General features: G+C 42.0%; 1 protein-coding gene across 5 annotated transcripts in view; it reads left to right on the top strand.

Moving 5' to 3' along the window:
* The window catches only part of CUNH8orf89 (chromosome unknown C8orf89 homolog), a 63,009-nt gene that overhangs the window by 21,933 nt on the left and 19,999 nt on the right, over nt 1–21,077 (top strand). For 3 of the 5 annotated variants that reach the window (XM_017851610.1, XM_017851612.1, XM_017851608.1), the window contains exon 2: nt 20,202–20,368. In XM_017851610.1, coding sequence (XP_017707099.1) covers nt 20,242–20,368 — 127 coding nt within the window. In that variant the 5' untranslated portion in view covers nt 20,202–20,241. The remainder of the gene's footprint in view (nt 1–20,201; nt 20,369–21,077) is intronic. The other 2 variants (XM_017851607.1, XM_017851611.1) reach the window with 2 other exon arrangements.

Genomic DNA, 21,077 nt, shown 5'->3' with positions numbered 1-21,077 from the left:
AAAAAAAAAAAAAAAAAAAAAAAAAATTTTATTTATTTATTTATAAGATTAGAGACCAGGTCTCCCTATGTTTCTCAGGCTGGGCTCGAACTCCTGGGCTCAAGTGATCCGCTTGCCCTGGCCTCCCAAAGTGCTGGGATTACAGGTATGAGCCACCACATCTGGACTATTTTTTTAGTTTTGTTAGAGCTTCATTTTAATATTTCCTCTTTAGTTGTATTGCTTCAGCCATCTCCCCTCCTTCCTGAAGGATAATTTGATAAAAGTAATGGTTTTTGTTTTGTTTTGTTTTTTGTTGTGTAACATTTGATGCAAACCATTTAACCTCTTCAAATCTCAGTTTGTTTAACTCAAAAATTAGGGGATTAGATATCTTACAGGTCTCTTAATCAGTGATTTCTGTTGAACCATTCTGTTAATTTTCAAGTAAGGATCTCAATTCAGACAGGAGTTAGATATTCTTTTTACACAGATATGTAGACCTGACTTTGAAAAATTGATTATTACTCTATTAAATTTTCAATGACTTTCATTGATCTCCTTGCTTATTTTAGATGTTTGGTATTGGGATGGGGTGCATGGGCAATTCTAATTCTAGAAATCTTGCACAGAATAAATTTTATTATAATGACTGAGGTTTTAAAATGAAAATTTGAAAAAAAAACTGCTGTTCTTCATTTCACCCAATGATTCTATTCTCTTTCACTAAGTAATTAAAGATTTTTCTTGCTATTATAAGTTTTTAATTATAAGTCCTGTTCTTTTATTAACAGGAACAACTTTCCATTAACATACTAGTGTTGCTTCAGTGAGTTTAATCTCTGTAAACAGGAACCCCTTACCTTCTTAATATCTTCAAAAATACAGATAAATATAACCAGATCTCTATGTTGAGGTCACCTTTTAATACATTTTAAAATTTTTGTTTAAGAATTCTGCTTTTGAAACAATATGTGGCAAGTGCTGAGTAGTGCTGATTTTTAAAATAACAGTGAAAGCTACAGCTTTCGAAGCTTACTCTGTTTCACATACTATATTGAGTTATTACGTCATGGGAGCCCCTAAGGAGCTGGGGTTTGTGTTGTATTATTGGAGGAGGCAGACAGTAGTATCTTAGTGCACAGCCTGCAGGAATGCTGGATAGATGATTGCTTAAATCTGCCTGCATATATTAAGTGCTTTGAAGGTTTGCTGGGTGGGTGAATTTATCCTGAGGCAGCCCAGAGTCCCTGTAGGGGTTGGTGGTTCTGCTAATGGAAAATAACACTGTGCATCTGCCTTTGCTTCTCACCCAGTGCAGATCAGACTGTAATGAATGTTCAAAGTTTTCTATTGTATTAGGTTTGGAAAAATTCTGTATTAGAGTGAGACTATTGTTTCAATGTGAATTATGACCGTGGTGGTTAACCAAGAGGTTTTCGTCTTTTCATTTTAGGAGAGCAAAAACTTATTGTCAGTTTTTTAGGGAGCTTGTGGCATAACAACAAAATATCTTTTATACTCGAAGTCACTTTTCCTCAAATTCTACAGGACCATTATTAAATATTCCCTCTATTATATTATGAGACATAAAGGGAGAGGATGACATGTTTAGACTAATTTTAAACAGAGATTTTGCCCTAGCCAGTGTAGTAGGGATTGCTAAAGTTTTCTCACAGTACCTGTTCCTTCTTTTTTTTTAGTAAAAAGATTCCTGACATTTTTGCTGGATACTTGATCCCCACATTAAAGTTTGCATTTTCCACCTTCTTTTGCAACCTGATGTGACCACATGGCTAAGTTCTAATCAATAGGGTATAATCAAAACTCTATATGACTTCTGGAAAGTGACCTTAAAAGGAAGGAGAATGTCTCTCCCTTACTTCTTCCTGTAGGCAGGAGCTCAAACTGTTTTGTTTCGTTTTTCAATTGTGAAATATGCTCAGAACATCCCAAAGTAGAAAGAATTATATAATAAGGCCCAATATACCAGTCCCTCAGTTGCAACAATTAGCAGCTCATGGCTGATCTGGTTTAACTCATACTCTCACCACTACCATCTCCCTCCCATGCCCATTATATGGAAGCAAATCACAAACATTGTATCATTTTATCCATAAATATTTCCATATGTATCTGGAAAGATGAGAGTTCTTTTGAAAACACAAACCATTATGACATCTTAAAAAAAATCATAATTCTTTAATGTTATCAAATATCCTGTCAGTGCTCAGATTACCCTGATGGTCTCATAGAGTATCTTTTAAAAAGCAATTCATGCAAAGTTCATACACTGCAATTGTTTGCTATGTTTCTGTTTTTTTTTTTTTTTTGAGAGAATCTCGCCTTGTCACCCAGGCTGGAGTGCAAAGGCGCGATCTCGGCTCACTGCAACTTCTGCCTCCCAGGTTCAAGCAGTTCTGCCCCAGCCTCCTGAGTAGCTGGGATTACAGGTGCATGTCACCACACCTGGCTAGTTTTTTTAATCTTTAGTAGAGACAGGGTTTCACCATTTTGGCTAGGCTGGTCTCAAACTCCTGACCTCGTGATCTGCCTACCTTGGCCTCCCAAAGTGCTGGGATTACAGGCATGAGGCACCGTGCCCAGCCTGCTATGTTCCTTAAATCTCTTTTAATCTATAGATTATCCCTTCCCCCTCTACTGATTGATTGATTAATTGTAATTTATTTGTGGAAATAAACAGTTTATTTGTCTCAGGTCAAAACTGCAGTCTGATTTTGCTGATTGTATCCCCGCGATGCCGTTTAATATGTTGTTTTGTCTCTCTATTCCTCTAAATCAGGAGTTAGATCTAAAGGCTTCATCAGAGTTGGGTTTGATTTTTTTCTGGCAAGAATACTATATAGATGGTGGTGTTCTGCCAGGAGACACATCTCCAGCAGGAGTTAGTACTGCAGTGTTGAGGTAGAATTTCCTTCCTCAATGAAACATCAGTTTTTCTCCATAGACTTTCAACTAATTAGATAAAGCCTACTCAGATTATTGAGGAAAATCTCCTGTACTTAAAGTCAACTGACTGTAGATGGTAACTACAGCTACATAATACTGTCCCAGCAACACCTGGAGTACTGTTTAATTAGATAACTAGGTACTATATAGCCTAACCAAGCTGAAACAAAACATTAATCCTCATAATTGCCAAGTTCCATTTATTAATTAAGGTTTGCAAAATGGTAATATTTTATGATAATACTCTAATTCCTTCATTTATTAGTTGAGATACTGTGAGAAACTTTCCTATCATCATTTATTTCTATAAATGCTTGGTTATTTCCTGATATGTGTTGGGTTTCAAATTAAGTTGATTCTTTAGTATCCTCCAAAGATGAGTAAGGTTTTTGTTTGTTTTGTTGTTGTTTTGTTTTCAGTGCTGTACAGCAGTTCCCCCTCATCCTCAGTTTCACTTTTTGTGATTTCAGTTATCCATCATCAACTGAGGTCAGAAAATATGATGTACAATAAAATATTTTGAGAGAAAGAGAAAGGGCACATTCACGTAACTTTTATTATAGTACATTGTTATTGTTCTATTTTATTATTATCTATTGGGGTTAATCTCTTACTGTGCCTAATTTATAAATTATCATAGGTATGTATATATAGGAAAAAACATAGTATATATAGGGTTCAGTACTATCCACAGTTTCAGGCACACTCTGGAAGTCTTGAGCTGTATTCCCCAGGGATAAGCGGGGATTACTGTATATTCACACATTTATGTATTCTACATGCTTAACATATTTTAATCCATTAAAGTTAATATCCTTATTGAGGTTTATAGTCCTATCTTTGGTCAGTTGGCACCTTATTACATTGGCGACTGCCATGATTGTAGCTGTCTTTGGTAGATTCCTAGACTTCTGGAATGACAAGTTATTACAGGTTCGTTCTGTGTATTTCTTACCACAGACCTGGAATCAGCTACTTCTTCCAGGGGCCCTAGTTTTGTTTTTGTTTTGTTTTGTTTTCAGGAATGAGATCACAGCCTGGTTATTAGGGGGTTTTAATGCTCCTGGTTTGGTGATTGTTTCTGGGCCCCTGCTGTTCAGTGGACAGTGCTAGGAAACATTTTTTCATGGTTATTTTAAATAAAAGCCAGTATAATGACACTTCCAATTCGTATTTAGGACCTTGGGAGTTTTCACTTAATCTTATTGATCTTAAATCTTTATCTTTTCTGCAACACTGGAAACCTTGGTTGCCATCAGCGCCATACAAACATTCACTTACTGAAAAGCCACCTCGAACCGTAAGGTAGATCCTGTATGTTCAGGGAGGTACAGCAGTAAGATAGAAGTAGTCTGGCTCCCTGACACCCTGGCACCAGCCCTGAGGGATCTGGCCAGGCTTTTTTATGGGAGAAATATTCTTGTGTAAGCCGTTCATATTCCAGCCATCATTTCCTATGTCATGATGACACCTCAAATGAGTGGATAGAAGCTTTGAGCAATCTACCCCAAGATAGAAGGGCTTCATGGATTGCTTCATCTCAGAGTTCTGTGAGGGACCATGAGCAGGTCCATTCACTCACTGAAAAGCCCAGAAGGCTGCCTACCAGCTCCACAGTCATCCTAAATCAGCCAGCGGTGGCCAAAGGTTTTTCACTCTTCTGTCTCCCTCCTTATCAGTTTCTTTTCTGTTCTCCAGATGAATGGAGATACAAGAAAAGGTAAGAATCATTTGTTAAAAGTTAAGCTACCTTCATTAGTGTTTTGAAATTCAAATTTTAGACTGTGGGAATGTGATTGGATATGAGGAGATCAGTTAAATCCTAATGCAACAACCCAGGCATGAAATGACGGTAGCTTGGAGTAGGGTGGAGATGGAGAGAAGTAGACAGATTAAGAAATATGTAAGAGATAAAACCAACAGCTCTTGTTGAATGACTAGATTTAAGAGGAAAGAGAGGTGTCCATGTTGGCATCCAGGTTTCTAGCTTGTGTTACTGGAGCATGATGGTTTCAGGTACTGTTAGGGAATATGGAAGGAAACATACTTCAGTTGGAAAACGTGGCTAGTTTGGGGGCATTTTTAATTTGAGATGCCCTTGAGATATCCAGGTAAAGCTCTGTAATAAGCAGTTCTTTTTATATGCTGATTGCCCAGAAGAGACGCCTGAAGATGCAGATTTAGGATTCTTTGAAGAATGGCATGGGAGAGATCACCATGCTAGCCATATTTAACTGCTTGCATTCCTTGAACAGAGCAGTTCTTTTGATATCTCTGTGTCATTGCCCAGCGACAACTCTTTAAAGAGGTCTGACCACTCCTCCAACCTGGACTTAGCTTAGGGGTCATCTCCGTAAAGCCTTTCCTGAGAATTAACAACTCCCTTCTTTGTATTCCACAGTGTCCTTTATGTGCTTTTAAACCAGAGATTTGCTTTTAACCCAACTCTAAGATGTTTCTTCCTATTCAAAGCCTTCTGATGGATTTTTGATGCACTTAGAATAAAATCCAAACTCTGTTATGACTTATAAAGCCCTAAAACACCTGATATCTGCTATCTTTCCAACCTTGTCTTATTCTCCTCTCCCCTTTGCTAGCTTCATATATAATTTAAAAATTTTTGAAAGCCACATTAAAACATAAAAGAGACAGGTGAAATTAATGTAAATAAACTTATTTAATCCAACATATCCAAACTAGTATCATTTCAATATAAAATCAATACAGCATATAAATTATTAATGAGCTATTTTAGATTCCCTTTTTTTTCCCACAAGAAGTGTTTGCAATTGGATGTGTGTTTTACACATACAGTACATCACAGTTCTGACTAGCACACTTTAAGTGCTCAGTAGCTACCTATGACTAGGGTCTACCATATTGGATACCATAGCTGTGATACAAAGAGCTTGTCTGCTTATAGAACATGCCAACCTCATTCTGGTTTTATAGCCTTTGCACTCACGGTTCTCTTTGTGAAGAGTGCTCTTCATTTTTAGACACTACCCCAGATATCTGTGGCTACTCTGGTCCATTGAGATCTCAGCTCAAGATCACCTCATTGCCAGGTGCAGTGGCTCATGCCTGTAATCCCAGCACTTTGGGAGGTTGAGGCAGGTGGATCACTTGAGGTCAGGAGTTTGAGACCAGCCTGGTCAACATGGCAAAACACTGTCTCTACTAAAAATACAAAAATTAGCCAGGTGTGGTAGTGGGTACCTGTAATCCCAGCTCCTCAGGAGGCAGAAGCAGGAGAATCACATGAACCCGGGAGGTGGAGGTTGCAGTGAGCTGAGATCGCACCACTGCACTCCAGCTTGGGCGACAAGAGCGAAACTCCTTCTCAAAAAGAAAAAAAGAAAAGATCACTTTGTCAATAAGACTTTCCTTAGCCACGCAGTCTGAAGCCCTTCTTGACCCTCAGCACATTGCCAAGTCAACCCTCATCATTCACAGATTCTGCCTTTACAGATTCATCTGCTCACTAAAATGTATTTGTAACCCCAGAGTCAATACTTATGATGCTTTCCTGGTCTCCTGTGGACATATGCAGAGCAGCGAAAAATTCACCGGACATGTATTTTCCCAACTGAAGTCGAACAAGGCAATGCTCTGCCTTCTTGTTTTAGCTCCCACACTGTAAACAAGTGTCTTTTTCACTATTTAGTACCATGTTCTTTGCATTTCTGTCCTTTTTGTTGGTGATTTTCTATTTAAGAAAACCCCCAAGCGTAGTTACACTGAAGTGCTGTTCAGTGTTCCTCAGCACAAGAAGGCTGTGATGTATCTTGTGGAGAAAATACGTGTGTGAGATTAACTTTTTTGACCATGAGTTTCATATTAATGAATCAATAATGTATATATTAAATAAGGTGTCTTTAAACAGAAACACAAATATAACAAAGTGATGTATGGATTGGTTGATAAAAATGTTGGGACCAGAGGCTCATAGGAACCTAGCCTTATAATTCCCTCTAGGAACAATGGTTTAGTATTTGCTAATTCAGTGTTCACAGTGATTTTATAGAAATTAATCATCATCAATACAGAACTCTACTTTTATTGTACTTTATCTGAAATAAACTTGGTTCATTCATTTACTTACCTATTGTCTGAGTCACCCAACTGAGCTTCAGGAGAGCAGGGACCTTATGTCCTTGGGTTCACTATTACATCTTCCATGCCTGACATGACAGATGTTCAATACATTTTGCTAAGTGAGTGAACAAATGGGTGGATGAATAATAAAAATGTGAGCCAATATTCAACATTTCCTTTGAGTTCTAAGCTAGGTGATAAAAGGAAATCTTAATTTAAAATATTTGAAATATTTTATTTTATTTTTTTTTTTTTTTGAGATGAAGCCTCTCTCTGTCACCCAGGCTGGAGTGCAGCTATATGATCTCGATTCACTGCAAGCTCTACCTCTTAGGTTCAAGCAATTCTCATGCCTCAGTTTCTCAGTAGCTGGGATTACAGGTGTGCACCACCACGCATGGCTGATGTTTTTGTATTTTTAATACAGATGAGGTTTTGCCATGTTGACCAGACTGGTCTTGAACTCCTGGCCTCAACTGAACCACCCACCTCAGCCTCCCAAATTGTTGGGATTACAGGTGTTAGCCACCATCCCCAGCTGAAATATTTTTAAAATGTTTAAATACACTCATATTTGGGGTGCCTTAAAATACAGTAATTTTTTCACAGCTGTTAGTTTTAAACGATTAGTTTATCTCAACACTAATTCTCTTTACTGGTAATTTGAGAAAGCATTTTTTCAGTGAGTTTTTAATTGCTTGCCCTAGAACATAAGTACTTTGTTCTTTTTATTATCTCTTCCTGTGTGTGTGTGTGTGTGTTTTAAATAGCCTTTTATTAGTTCTGTAAAGTATCCTTAATTTTCTCTTTCCACTAGTATTAGGTAGAGACCGTGTTTACACGAAACATCACATCAAAAACATTTGGTTTTTCATGATTTCAGCATATTCCTTAAGTTATATATTCTTGCAGATGTGGCTCTTTGATTTTGATTTTCTCAATTTTTTCTTTTTTTTTTTGAGCCAGGATCTTACTCTGTTGCCCAAGCTAGAATACAGTGGCATGATCATGGCTCACTGCAGCTTAGAACTCCTGGGCTTAAGCAGTCCTACCGCCTCATCCTTCTCAGTAGCTAGGACTACAGACGTATGCCACTATGCTTGGCTGTTTTAAAAGTTTTTGTATGTTAGGGGGTCTCACTATGTTACCTGGGTTGGTCTTAAATTTCTGGCCTCAAGTGATCCTCCTGCCTCAGCCTCTCAAAGTGCTGGGATTACATTTGTGAGCCATTATGCCCAGCCAGCCGTGACTTAAAATAATTTTTATTTTGGAAAATTTCAAATACACACAAAAGTGTAAAGATAACAATAGTATAATGAATGTGTATTTATCATGTGAACTTTTACTAAAAAGCCAGTTTTAAGAAAGCTTTATCTTGGTCTGATAGAATAAAATGCCCCTAAGAGGGTTGTTCTTTGGTGTAACCTTGGTCTGGAAGGTTCAGAAATGCAGAAGTCCACTGGAGGGTATGAGGCATTTATTGTTAGTTCCTGATGGCCTCTTCTGTCCTAGAAGAGGGGCTTCGAAGAGGGAGAGAAGGCTGACTTAAAGCTGAAAGAAAGTTGTCTGGTCATCTTCACCTTTACAAATAAAACGAGAAAGAAGCTCTTAGAATAGAGTCTGGATTGTGATTCTGAGTTCTTTAAGACTGGAAATTATAATTTACTCCATATTTTTGTTTAGTTTTGTTGTCATTTTCATTATTATTGTTGCCTTTATAATTGTCTTATTTGTTTTCTCAAGTCTTTAGCAACAAATCCTGTGAAATCAAAAGAACTTGTCTTCAAGAACATCAAAGAAAGAAGGAGCCACTCTTCTTTCTTTGTTGCTTGGAAAGAGGATCAACTCCAAGAATAGAGAGGGTGGTGGCAGCATTAGAGAACAAGCCTGGAGTCTTGCTGCAGGGAAGGAAGCGGGGGCTGGGCCCAGAGGACCTGGCAGGTCAGGTCTCAGCTGCCAAAACGGGGCTTTGGAACCAGTGCTGAGCTGGATTCTCCCCTTCCCTTTGCTGTCCCTGACTATATTTCCTAATGCTCTTCACCTGTGCTCTGTAGCTCTTACTGTCTGGTCTCCATCCTCACTTTTAACTCCCAACACTGCCATTTCAAGCAGTGTAAAAAGCATGTCCAAGATCTCATCACAAAATCTAAAGACTTTCCCTCATTTATTTTTAGCTAATTTCTCACTTTGTAATAAATAACTTTCCAGGATCCGAGTCAGTGGGCCCTTAGGAGCAGCTTCTTGGAGAGGCTCGCCTCTCCCTACTCCTCCATTACTGAGACTACCTTTGTGTCTCCCCCTCCTCTCTTTCCTCCCCTTCTCCCTCTTTCTCCTTTTCCCTCTTTCTCTTCTCCTCTTTGCCCTCACCATTTGCCCTCTCTCTCCACGTTCTGGGCCACATTCTTGTTTTTCGCCTTCCCTGCCTGCTGGTGTGCAGCATATACACTACGGCTGTGTTAAACTACATTCTGGAGCCCTGTTGTCTCTCACCTGAGAGAGGCATGCTTTTTATGTGCTTGTATTAGTCAGGGTTCTCTAGAGGGACAGAACTAATAGGATAGATGTGTCACACGCATCTGCGTGAAGAGACCACCAAACAGGCTTTGTGTGAGCAACAAGGCTGTTTATTTCACCTGGGTGCAGGCAGGCTGAATTTGAAGAGTCAGCAAAGGGTGGTGGGATTAGCATTCGTTCTTATAGGTTTTGGGCTAGACAGTGGAGTTAGGAGTAATGTTTTGTAGGCAGTGGGTGGATCTCACAAAGTACATTCTCAAGGGTGGGGAGAATTACAAAGAACCTTCTTAAGGGTGGGGGAGATTACAAAGAACCTTCTTAAGGGTGGGGGAGATTACAAAGTACGTTGATCAGTTAGGGTGGGGCAGAAACCCCACGATGGTGGACTGTCATCAGCTAAGGCTGTTTTCACTTCTTTTGTGGATCTTCAGTTGCTTCAGGCCATCTGGATGTATAAGTGCAGGTCACAGGGGATATGATGGCTTAGCTTGGGCTCAGAGGCCTGACATTCTTGTCTTCTTATATTAATAAGAAAAGCAAAACAAAATAGTGGCGAAGTGTTGGAACGGGGAAGATTTTGGGGGTGGTATGGAGAGATAATGGGTGATGTTTCTCAGGGCTGCTTTGAGCGGGATTAGGGGCGGTGTGGGAACTTACAGTGGGAGAGATTCAACTGAAGACAGATTTTGGGGTAAGGGGTGATATTGTGGGGTTGTTAGAAGGAGCATTTGTCATATAGCATTATTGGTGATGGCCTGGATGCAGTTTTGTATGAATTGAGAAACTAAACGAAAGACACAAGGTCCGAATAAAAGAAGGAGAAAAATAGGTATTAAAGGACTAAGAATTGGGAGGACATTCAATTAGAGAGTGTCCAAGGGGTTCAGTGTTATTGTTTGCTTGGTTGGCAAGTTTTGGGCTCTATTCTTGAGTTTTTTCATGTTGTCATATACCAGGCCAGATTGATATAGGTAAAACAACACCCTTCATTTAAAAATATACAGAGTCCTCCTTTTTCAGCAGTGAGTAAATCGAGGCCTGGGCGGTTCTGGAGGACAACTGCAGCTAAAGAGTCAACCTGGGCTTGGAGAAGAGATAAAGTTTGTGATGTGTCTGTAATGCTAGCAGAGAAGTCATTAGAGAGGCTGCGGAATGTTGTGACAGAGGTTGAGATGCCTGCTATTCCAGTTCCAAGTGCAGTAGTGGAGGCAGCAAGCCCTAGACTTACAAGTAAAGGGATTAGTGGGATGACTCTTTTGTCGTGTTGGTGTCATGAGGGGGACAGGCAGTTGTTCATTCCCATCTGTGAACTGGATTTTGGGGGTAAGGAAGACTAGAGTACATGTGCCTGTCCAGTTGGCAGGAAGGCACATGTAGGTGGAAGAGTGACATAAAAAGAAGAGACCTTGTGTCAGGCAGAACTGGAAATGTAAAGTGAAAAGGTGAGAGGGTGTACTGAGAGGAGTCCTGCACCCAAAATCCTAGAGATCCAGCAAGGGCAGCAGTCGTTAGAGGTTGTAATGGGGATTGATGGTGCAACTGCATAGAGGGAGGCGTTTGGTTTTCATGGTGTATGAGAAAGCGCATAGTGTCTACAAGTAACCTTTCACTGCTATTCATGGGTCTGGGTATAAGCATGCAAGAGGAGGGGCTAGGAGGAGATTCAGACGAGCAGCGGGAGGGTAGCCAAGGATGGAGTGAGATGCAGGGTAGGTGTCTTCCTAAACAATAGTGACTGCCAATGTTTTTTAGTTTGTCAGTAATGATAGAGGGCTTATCAGTAATGCGAAGTTGGAATGCTCCCATCTGTTTGGTAATGTATATGTCTGGGTTCTGGAGATAAAGAGTAAAGGAACATTTGGACAGTGGAAGGTTGCCTAAAGGGATTCCAGTAGGTTGTTGTTGGGAGATGCATAAAGGAACAGGCAATAAGAATAGTTGTTTGTGTGGTTAGGGGTCCAAATATGGTGGGGGGTGGAACTGACATAAGGAGAAAGGTGCCATAAGTAGATGCAGAGAAGTGTGGCAGCTTGTTGGTGTGAAATGTCTGGGGAGTTCTCATCAAATCTGTCTAGAATGTAAAGAAGTTCCTCAGGTGGGTAAAGATGAGGGCTATTAAAGAAAGTTCTGAGGTGCAGGGAGACGGGAGAGGTAGCCCAGTCGGCCTAAAGAGCGGGGATGGCTGTGTAAGAGCAGGAAGAAAGGGAAATGCAAAACCAACAATTCTTTGCTAGAGAAGGATTGGAGGCAGTGAGGATAGAGTGGGTGAGATTGATAGTATGCTGGAGGTAACTAGGGAGAGGTAGAGAGTAGCATAAGAATGGGAATGAGAATCAGAGTGAGTATAAAAGTAAAGAATAGAACTTCATCAGGGTGGAAGTATTGGAGGGTGCCTTGTCAGCAAAGATCATCTATCCACTCCAAGAGGGAGTCAAGAGTGGTAGTTTGGGGATAGCCCCAGGAGATATCAGCTGTGATGTCTTGGAGAAACAATGTAAACTGGCAGTGTAAACGAGCAGGTCATTTATGAGTTGTTGAGAATGGTGAATAGGAGTATGATAGTAGGGATGACAAGTTTTTGGGGCACAGTCCAAGTAGTGGGGGTGACTGTGTAAAGCCCTGTTGCAAAGAGTAGGCTAAGGATGGATAGACCTAATAGAATGAAGGGATGTATTAGGCTCATAAGGGTTATTATTGTTCTTCAGAAATGCCAGTGAGTTTAAGGGAAGTAGGGGAGAGTACTTGCAACTTCCAGGAGGAAGAGGAGATATCAGGCTGACTGGCTGATGGACACAACTTTTTTCTGGAATGGTTAACCCAATGGGGAGGGTCCTGCAGGCAGACGGTGGTTGAGGTACTGTAGATGACTAAGTAGGGTCCAGTCCATTGAGGTTGTAGTTTGAGGGGTCAGATTCTTAATAAGAACTGATCATCCAGCTAGGGTGTCTTCATATGGCTGGGAGTCTGGAGTAGGCAAGAGAAGATTACCAGCCCAGTGAATTTCCTGTCTAGGCTGCTGGAGGACTGGAAGATAGTCACCTAGAGGGCTGGTGTCTGGGATGAGGTTGGGGCTGAGTAAGAAAGTGCATCCATATAAAAGTTCAAATGGACTGTACCCTGTAGCATCTCAAGGACAGGCTCTAATTCTGAGAAGGGAACGAGATAAAAGTACTGTCCAGTCCTTTTTAAGTTGAAGGCTGAGCTTGATGAGGTGTGTCTTTAAAAGACCATTAGTCTGCTCTACCTTTCCTGAAGATTAAGAGTGGTAAGGGGTATGAAGGTTCCACTGAATACCAAGAGCCTGAGAAACTGCTTGGGTGATTTGACTAATAAAGGCCAGTCTGTTAATCGGACTGTATAGAGGTGGGAAGGCCATATTGAGGAATTATGTCTGACAGAAGGGAATAAATGACTGCAGTGGCCTTCTCAGACCCTGTGTAAAAGTCCTCTATCCATCCAGTGAAAGTGTCTACCCAGACCAAGAGGTATTTTTAGTTTCCTGACTTGAGGCATGTGAGTCAAGTCAATTTGACAGTCCTGGGTGGGGGCAAATCCCTGAGCTTGATGTGTAGGGAAGGGAGGGGCCTGAACAATCCCTGAGGAGTAGTAGAATAGCACATGGAACACTGAGAAGTGATTTCCTTAAGGACAGATTTCCACAATGTAAAGGAAATGAGAGGTTCTAAGAGGCGGGCTAGTGGCTTGTAACCTACATGGAAGAGGTTATGAAATGACAATATAATAGAATGGGCCTGTGAGGCTGGAAGGAGATATTTTCCTTGATCCAAGAACCGCTTGCCTTGTGTAGGAAGAGATCGATAGGTGGAAGTTTCAGTGGGAGAGTAGGTGGGAGTGACCAATGAGAAGGAGAAAAACTGGCCATAAGGGACCGAAGTTGGAATGGTAGCTGCTTCTTTAGCTGCCTTATCAGCATAATCATTGCCCTGAGCGATGGGATCTGATGCCTTTTGGTGGCCCTTGAAATGTATGACTCCAGCTTCCCTTGAAAGTAAAGCAGCCTTGAGAAGAATTTTTATTAAAGAGGCATTAATGATGGAGGACCCTTGCCTAGTGAGGAAACCTCTTTCAGCCCATATAACAGCATGGTGGTGCAGGATATGGAAGCCATATTTAGAGTCAGTATAAATATTGATGCGTAATTCCTTTGCAAGAGTGAGGGCTCAAGTTAAGGCAATGAGTTCAGCTTGCTGAGAGGTAGTGGAGGGGGGCAGAGCGGGAGCCTCAATGATAGATGTGGGAGATACTATAGCATAGCCTGCCTTTGCTGGTGAGTGGCGATTAGGCCTGGTGGAAATGCCATCAATAAACTAGGTGTGATTAAGGTGAGGAACAGGAAAGAAGGAAATATAGGGAAATGGAGTGAATGCNAGGAAACCTCTTTCAGCCCATATAACAGCATGGTGGTGCAGGATATGGAAGCCATATTTAGAGTCAGTATAAATATTGATGCGTAATTCCTTTGCAAGAGTGAGGGCTCAAGTTAAGGCAATGAGTTCAGCTTGCTGAGAGGTAGTGGAGGGGGGCAGAGCGGGAGCCTCAATGATAGATGTGGGAGATACTATAGCATAGCCTGCCTTTGCTGGTGAGTGGCGATTAGGCCTGGTGGAAATGCCATCAATAAACTAGGTGTGATTAAGGTGAGGAACAGGAAAGAAGGAAATATAGGGAAATGGAGTGAATGCCAGGTGTATCAGAGAGATACAGTCATGGGGGTCAGGTGTGGTATAAGGAATAATGTGGGAGGCTGGATTGAAGTCCAGACTGTGGGAGACTCAACAAAGAGTGAGCATAGCTGAAGGAGCCGGGGGGCAGAAAGTATATGTGTCAGGTGTGAGGAAGAAAATAGATTTTGGAAGTTATGAGAACTGTAGAGAGTGAGTTGAGCATAGTTTGTGATTTTGAGGGCCTCTAAAAGTATTAGAGTGGGGGCAGCCATCGCACAGAGACATGATGGCCAGCCTAAAACAGTAAGGTCAAGTTGTTTGGACAAAAAGGCTGCAGAGCGCGGTCCCAGTCCTTGTGTAAGAATTCCAACTGCATAGCCCTGCACTTCAGCTGTGTATAATGAAAATGGTTGGGATGAGTTAGTGTGGGAGCAGTCTCTAAAGCTGTCTTCAAGGAATGGAAAGAGGAGTGGGGAAAGGATTTAGGATCTTTGGGGTCAGCTAGGTTTCCTTTTGTGAGTTTATATAACGGTTTTGTTGGGATGGCAGAACCAGGTATCCAAAGGCAAAAGTATCCAACCATTCCCAGGAAGGAAAGGAGTTGTTGTTTTGTAGAAGGGATTGGGGTTTGAGAGATCAGTCAGACATGATTGGCAGGGAGAGCATGTGTGTTTTTATGAAGAATTACGCCAAGGAGGTAACAGATGGAGAAGAAATTTGAGCTTTGGAGGGGCATACCTGATATCGCTTGGAGAATAAACGTTGAAGGAGCAGGAGAGTGTCTTGTTGAGAAGATTCAAAGGAGGGGCGCTACAAAGTAGAAAGTCATCAATATATTGAGTAAGGTGAGAAGCGGAGGGGTGGAAAGAAAGTAAATCATGAGAAAGAGCTTGGCTGAAGTAATGAGGGCTGTCCCTGAAGCCTTGAGGCAGCATAGCCCAGGTCAGCTGCTGGGAGTGATGGGTATCAGGGTCAGTCCAGGTAAAAGCAAAGAGAGGCTGGGATGATGGTTGTAGGGTAATAGTGAAAAAAGCATCTTTAAGATCAAGAACGGAATAGTGAGTTATGGAGGAAGGTATTGAGGACAAAAGAGTGTATGGGTTAGGCACCACAGGGTGGATAGACAAAACAATTTGGTTGATAAGGTGCAGATCCTGAACTAACCTGTAAGACTTGTCTGGTTTTTGAACAGGTAAAATGGGAGAATTGTAAGTAGAGTTTATATGTTTTAGAAGCCCATGCTGTAGCAGGTGAGTGATAACAGGCTTTAATCCCCTTAAAGTCTGTTGTGGGATGGAATACTGGCATTGAGCGGGGTAAGGGTGATTAGGTTTTAATGGGATAGTAATGGGCGTGTGATCCATTGCCAGGGAGGCAGTGGAGGTGTCCCATACTTGTGGGTTAAGGTGGGGGCATACGAGAGGAAGACGTGAAGGAGACTTGGGGTTGGGAAGAAGGGTGGTAATGAGATGTGGCTGTAGTCCAGGAATAATCAGGGAAGTAGATAATTTGGTTAAAATGTCTCAGCCTAATAAGGGAACTGGGCAGGTGGGGATAACTAAAAAGGAGTGCATAAAATAATGTTGTCCAAGTTGGCACCAGAGTGGTGGAGTTTTAAGGGGTTTTGAAGCTTGGCCATCCATACCCACAATAGTTATGGGGGCAAGGGAAACAGGCCCTTGAAAAGAAGGTAATGTGGAGTGGGTACCCCCATGTCGATTAAATAGGGATGGACTTACCCTCCACTGTAAGAGTTATCTGAAGCTTGGCATCAGTGATGGTCCAGGGGGCTTCCGAGGCCAGCGGGCAGCATCAGTCTTCAGGTGCTAAGCTGAGGAGATCTGGGAAGCAGTCTGCCAAGGAACGTTGGGTTTGGGCTCCAGGGGCTTTAGGAGCAGCGGCGATGTGGATCGGACAGTCCGAACTCCAGTGGAAGCCCGCACAGACAGGGCATGGCTTAGGAGGAATCCTGGGCTGTGGGCATTCTGATACCCAGTGGCCAGGCTTTTGGCATTTGAAGAAAGGTCCATGAGGATGTTTTGAAGGAGCCCCTGGGAGCTGTGGCTTGGATGTTCTGAAGTTTTTGAATGCTGGAGACATGGTTGTGGGTTGTCTTACAGCAGAAGCAAGTAGCTGTAATTCAGAGATGTGTTGCTGTCTGGCTACCTCCTCTCTATTATTGTGCACCTTGAAGGCGAGGTTGATTAATTCCTGTTGTGGGGTGTGAGGGCCGGATTCCAATTTTTGAAGCTTTTTTCTAATATCAGGAGCTGACTGAGTGATAAAATGCATATTAAGAATAAGGCAGCCTTCTGGCCTCTCTGGGTCTAGGGCAATAAAGCGTCTAAGGGTTGCTGCTAAGTGGGCCATGAACTGGGCTGGGTTTTCGTCTTTACCTTGGGTAGTTTCTTTAAGTTTGTCATAATTAGCGACTTTGTAAGCTGCCTTTTTAAGCCCTTCAACTAGGCAGGAAACCATATAATCTTGCCTAGCTATACCTGGGGAATCTGCCTGATAGTTCCCTTGGGGATCTTCTCGGGAACTGCTCTAATGCCTTCCTGGAGGTCTGGCTCATGAAGCCGGCGGTTATCAGCGTGAGATTGGGCTAGAGAAAAAACTTTCCCGTTCATCTGGGGAGAGGGTAGAAGTTAGGATGACATTTAAATCACTCCAGGTTAAATTGTAGGACAGAATTAGATATCGGAATTCCTGTATATGTTTAGTGGGATCTGATGAGAAAGAGCCTAAACGCTGGCTGATTTGGGAAAGGTCTAATAGAGAAAAAGGTACACGTACACTGACTCTGCCTTCAGCTCCAGCCACCTCTCTAAGAGGAAATTGTTGGGCAGGTTGGGGAGAGCTAGTCGCAGGACGAAACTGTAAACCGGACAGGGTGTGGGGAGGGGAGGTAATAGAAAGGTTATTGGGTGGGGGAGCAGAGGCTAAATAAGAGTTGGAGCCTGATTCAGCCTAGCGGGGAGTGACCTGAGGAGGAGCAGTCTGGGGAGGAGGTGAGAGGTCAGATGGTTCAGTAGAAAAGGAAGATTCACAAGACTCAGCAATACTTGGGGTTGGGACTGAAGGGACAGGCGGGAGGGAAAGAAGGAGGATTTGGGACGAGTTGCATTGGAAACAGAGACTAGGGAGGGAACAAAGTGTGAAAAATGTCTGGACGTAAGGCACCTCAGACCATCTGCCCATTTTTCGACAAAAATTATCTAGGTCTCGTAGGATGGAGAAATCAAAAGTGTCATTTTTTGGCCATTTAGAACCATTGTCGTGTTTGTATTGGGGCCAAGCGGTGTTGCAGAAGAAAATAAGATGCTTAGATTTTAGGTCAGGCGAGAGTTGAAGAGGTTTTAAGTTCTTGAGAACACAGGCTAAGGGAGAAGAAGGAGGAATGAAGGGTGGAAGGTTGCCCATAGTGAAGGAGGCAAGTTTAAAGAGAAGGGTAGAGACATGAAGAAGGGGGGTGGGGAGCAGCCCTGAGCTGCAATGTGGGTGAGCAACCAAAGCAGGAGTCCCCACAATTGACTTGCCACCAAGGGAATGTGGGTGAATGACCAAGGCAGGTGTCCCTGCAGTGATCAGACACCAAGGGAAGACTGTCTTCCCCAGTCCGTGACCGGCGCCAGAGTTTTGGGTCCACAGATAAAATGTGTCTTCTTTGTCTCCTCTACTAGAGAGGAAAAAGAATGGGAATTAGAAGGACAGAGAGATTGAAGGGTAGTGAGAGAGGCTGGAGAAGAGAGTGAAAAGACCGCTTACCTGATTTGAAACTGGTGAGATGTTCCTTGGGGTGGTTGGTCTGAGGACCCGAGGTCATAGGTGGATCTCTTCACAGAGTGAGGGTGAGGACAGGGGGCTGGTCTCCCGAAGGAGTCCCTCTGACCCGAGTCTTCAGCACCAAATGTCACACACATCCATGTGAAGAGACCACCAAACAGGCTTTGTGTGAGCAACAAGGCTGTTTATTTCACCTGGGTGTAAGTGGACTTAGTCCGAAAAGAGAGTCAGCAAAGGGTGGTGGGATTATCATTAGTTCTTATAGGTTTTGGGATAGGCAGTGGAGTTAGGAGCAATGTTTTGCAGGTAGTGGGTGGATCTCACAAAGTACATTTTCAAGGGCGGGGAGAATTACAAAGAACCTTCTTAAGGCTGGGGGAGATTATAAAGTACATTGATCACTTAGGGTGGGGAAGAAACAAATCACAATGGTGGAATATCATCAGCTAAGGCTATTTTCACTTCTTTTGTGGATCTTCAGTTGGCCGTCTGGATGTATAAGTGTAGGTCACAGGGGATATGATGGCTTAGCTTGGGCTCAGAGGCCTGACAAAAAATAGGGAGACTGACAGTACCGAGAACCCCTGACAAATCACTGGGTGTAAGTCAAAGAGTCCAAAATCTGAAGAACTTGGAGTTTAATGTTCGAGGGCAGGAAACATCCAACATGGGAGAAAGATGAAGGCCAGAAGACTCAACAGGTCAAGTCCTTCCAAGTTCTGCCTGCTTTATTCCTACTCTGCTGGCAACTGATTAGATGGTGCCTACCCAGATTAAGGGAGAATCTGCATCTCCCAGTCCACTGTCTTAAATGTTTATCTCCTTTGACAACACCCTCACAGACACACCCAAGAAAAATACTTTGCATCCTTAAATCCAATCAAGTTGACACTCAATATTAACCATCACAATGCTCTTCCTCTGCTGGAAGCCATCTCTTCTTCCTGCTCTCCCACATCCTTTCTTTGTTGGCTTCCTCCAGAAAGGCTTCCCTGATGCCCAAGACTGGGGTGGGAATCCCTCCTGTGTGCTCCCATGGCACCCTTATTTTTTGCCCCCCATCATAGCACTTACTAAAACTGTGTTATCCATTTTCTTATCTGTGTTTCTTTTACTAGATTCCAAGCTCCTCAAGGGCAGGGACTGTTTTGATTAGCATATTTCTCTAAGGTTTTGTGTAATTCTTGGCATAAAATCAGCACTCAGTAAATAATTTATTTTGGGGCCGGGCGTGGTGGCTCAAGCCTGTAATCCCAGCACTTTGGGAGGCCGAGACGGGTGGATCACGAGGTCAGGAGATCGAGACCATCCTGGCTAATACAGTGAAACCCCGTCTCTACTAAAAAATACAAAAAAAAAAAAACTAGCCGGGCGAGGTGGCGGGCGCCTGTAGTCCCAGCTACTCAGGAGGCTGAGGCAGGAGAAATGGCGTAAACCCGGGAGGTGGAGCTTGCAGTGAGCTGAGATCCGGTCAGTGCACTCCAGCCTGGGCGGCAGAGCGAGACTCTGTCTCAAAAAAAAAAAAAAAAAATAATAATAATAATAATTTATTTTGCATGAATGAATAAGCATAGCTGAATCTGGCTATCTCTAATTCTTTGTTGTGATCACTGGAAAAAATGGATGCAAAATGCCCAGCAAGGATCCTGGAAAAATAGACATTTCATAAATGGTAGCTGTCATGGTGGTGTCGCTCCTCACCATTCCCATGGGACTCCTCATAGTTGCTCATGGTTGTACTCTTTGGATGTAGTCATGCCTTGCTTGTGATAGGTAATGTATATGACTGAATTGAATATGTATTTAATATATTAAGTAAGCAGGGTACGTGATTTTCCTTCTGTGTCCATGTTTAGAATAAAGGTGATGATTATCTAGAGAACATGTTTATTTTCCATGGAGCATTAAATTTGTCTGTTTTTTTTTTAGGCACAAATGCATTTTATAATGATAATGTTTTTGAGACAATCCAAGTATTCCGTTGTCTTGTAGGTGATAACTTGCTATTGGACTTTACTTTTTATTAAATATTACCCAATATCTGTAACCTGGAGTTTGAAAGAATTCATTAAAATGTTCACAGTTTGAAAGAGAAACTTTCTGACACATTTGTTTGCCTTGCCTCGGACGTGCCTTGTTTTCTTTGTATTTTGTGTCCTGTCTCTGCAGCAGCATCTCTCTCTCAGCAGCACTGTTGAAAGAAGACAGCATGTCAGTGTCATCTCCTGAAATCAAATGTGAGACTTCTAAAGTCACCAGAAGTTCCTTTGGCAGTTGTTTCATTTTTGAGAGTAGTTGGAAGAAAGCAGTTTTAGAAACACAAAAGATTGAGAAAGGTAACTTTATTGTTATTATTTTCTTTAAGAAAATAGAAACAGTGCCTTGAATTTACATGTATTTTTTTTCGTCAGGCAAGAGACATTTTCTGTGACATTTATATAAGAATTATATCTTAAGTTGATGAAAATGAAAAATGGAAGCAAACTAAAATTGATTTAATTAATGTAATTCTGTGACTCATGATGGAAACAAATTGTAAAGAGCTGCATTTCTTCTTTTTAAACTCAAATTTGTCTGAAAGAACTGCATTTCTTAATATCCATTGCAGTACTGTCTCTGTTGAATTGCACTCCATTTTATAAATGGCATTTTCCTTAAAATAACTCAAGGTGATTTTTATATTTTAAGACATCCAAATCTTTAACAATGCTTTTATATATTAATAATTCTAACCAAAGCCAGGCACAGTGGCTTAGCCTGTAATCTGAGTATTTTGGGAGGCCAAGGCAGGTGGATCGCTTGAGCCCAGGAGTTAGAGGACAGCCTGGGCAACATGGTGATACTCCATCTCTACAAAAAACACAAAAATTAGCTGAACATGTTGGTGTGCGCCTGTGGTCCCAGCTACTCAGAGGCTGAGGGTAGGAGGATCACCTGAGCCTGGGGAGGGTGAGGCTGCAGTGAGCCATGATCATACCACTATACTTCAGTCTGGGCAACAAAGTAATACCCTGTCTCAAAAAAAAAAAAAAAAAAAAAAAAAAA

The sequence above is a fragment of the Rhinopithecus bieti genome, unplaced genomic scaffold, assembly GCF_001698545.2.
Source record: "Rhinopithecus bieti isolate Rb0 unplaced genomic scaffold, ASM169854v2 scaffold_32422, whole genome shotgun sequence".
Classification (NCBI taxonomy): domain Eukaryota; kingdom Metazoa; phylum Chordata; class Mammalia; order Primates; family Cercopithecidae; genus Rhinopithecus; species Rhinopithecus bieti.
Note: the sequence above shows the minus strand (reverse complement) of the source record. Positions and strands in the feature narration are given on the sequence as shown.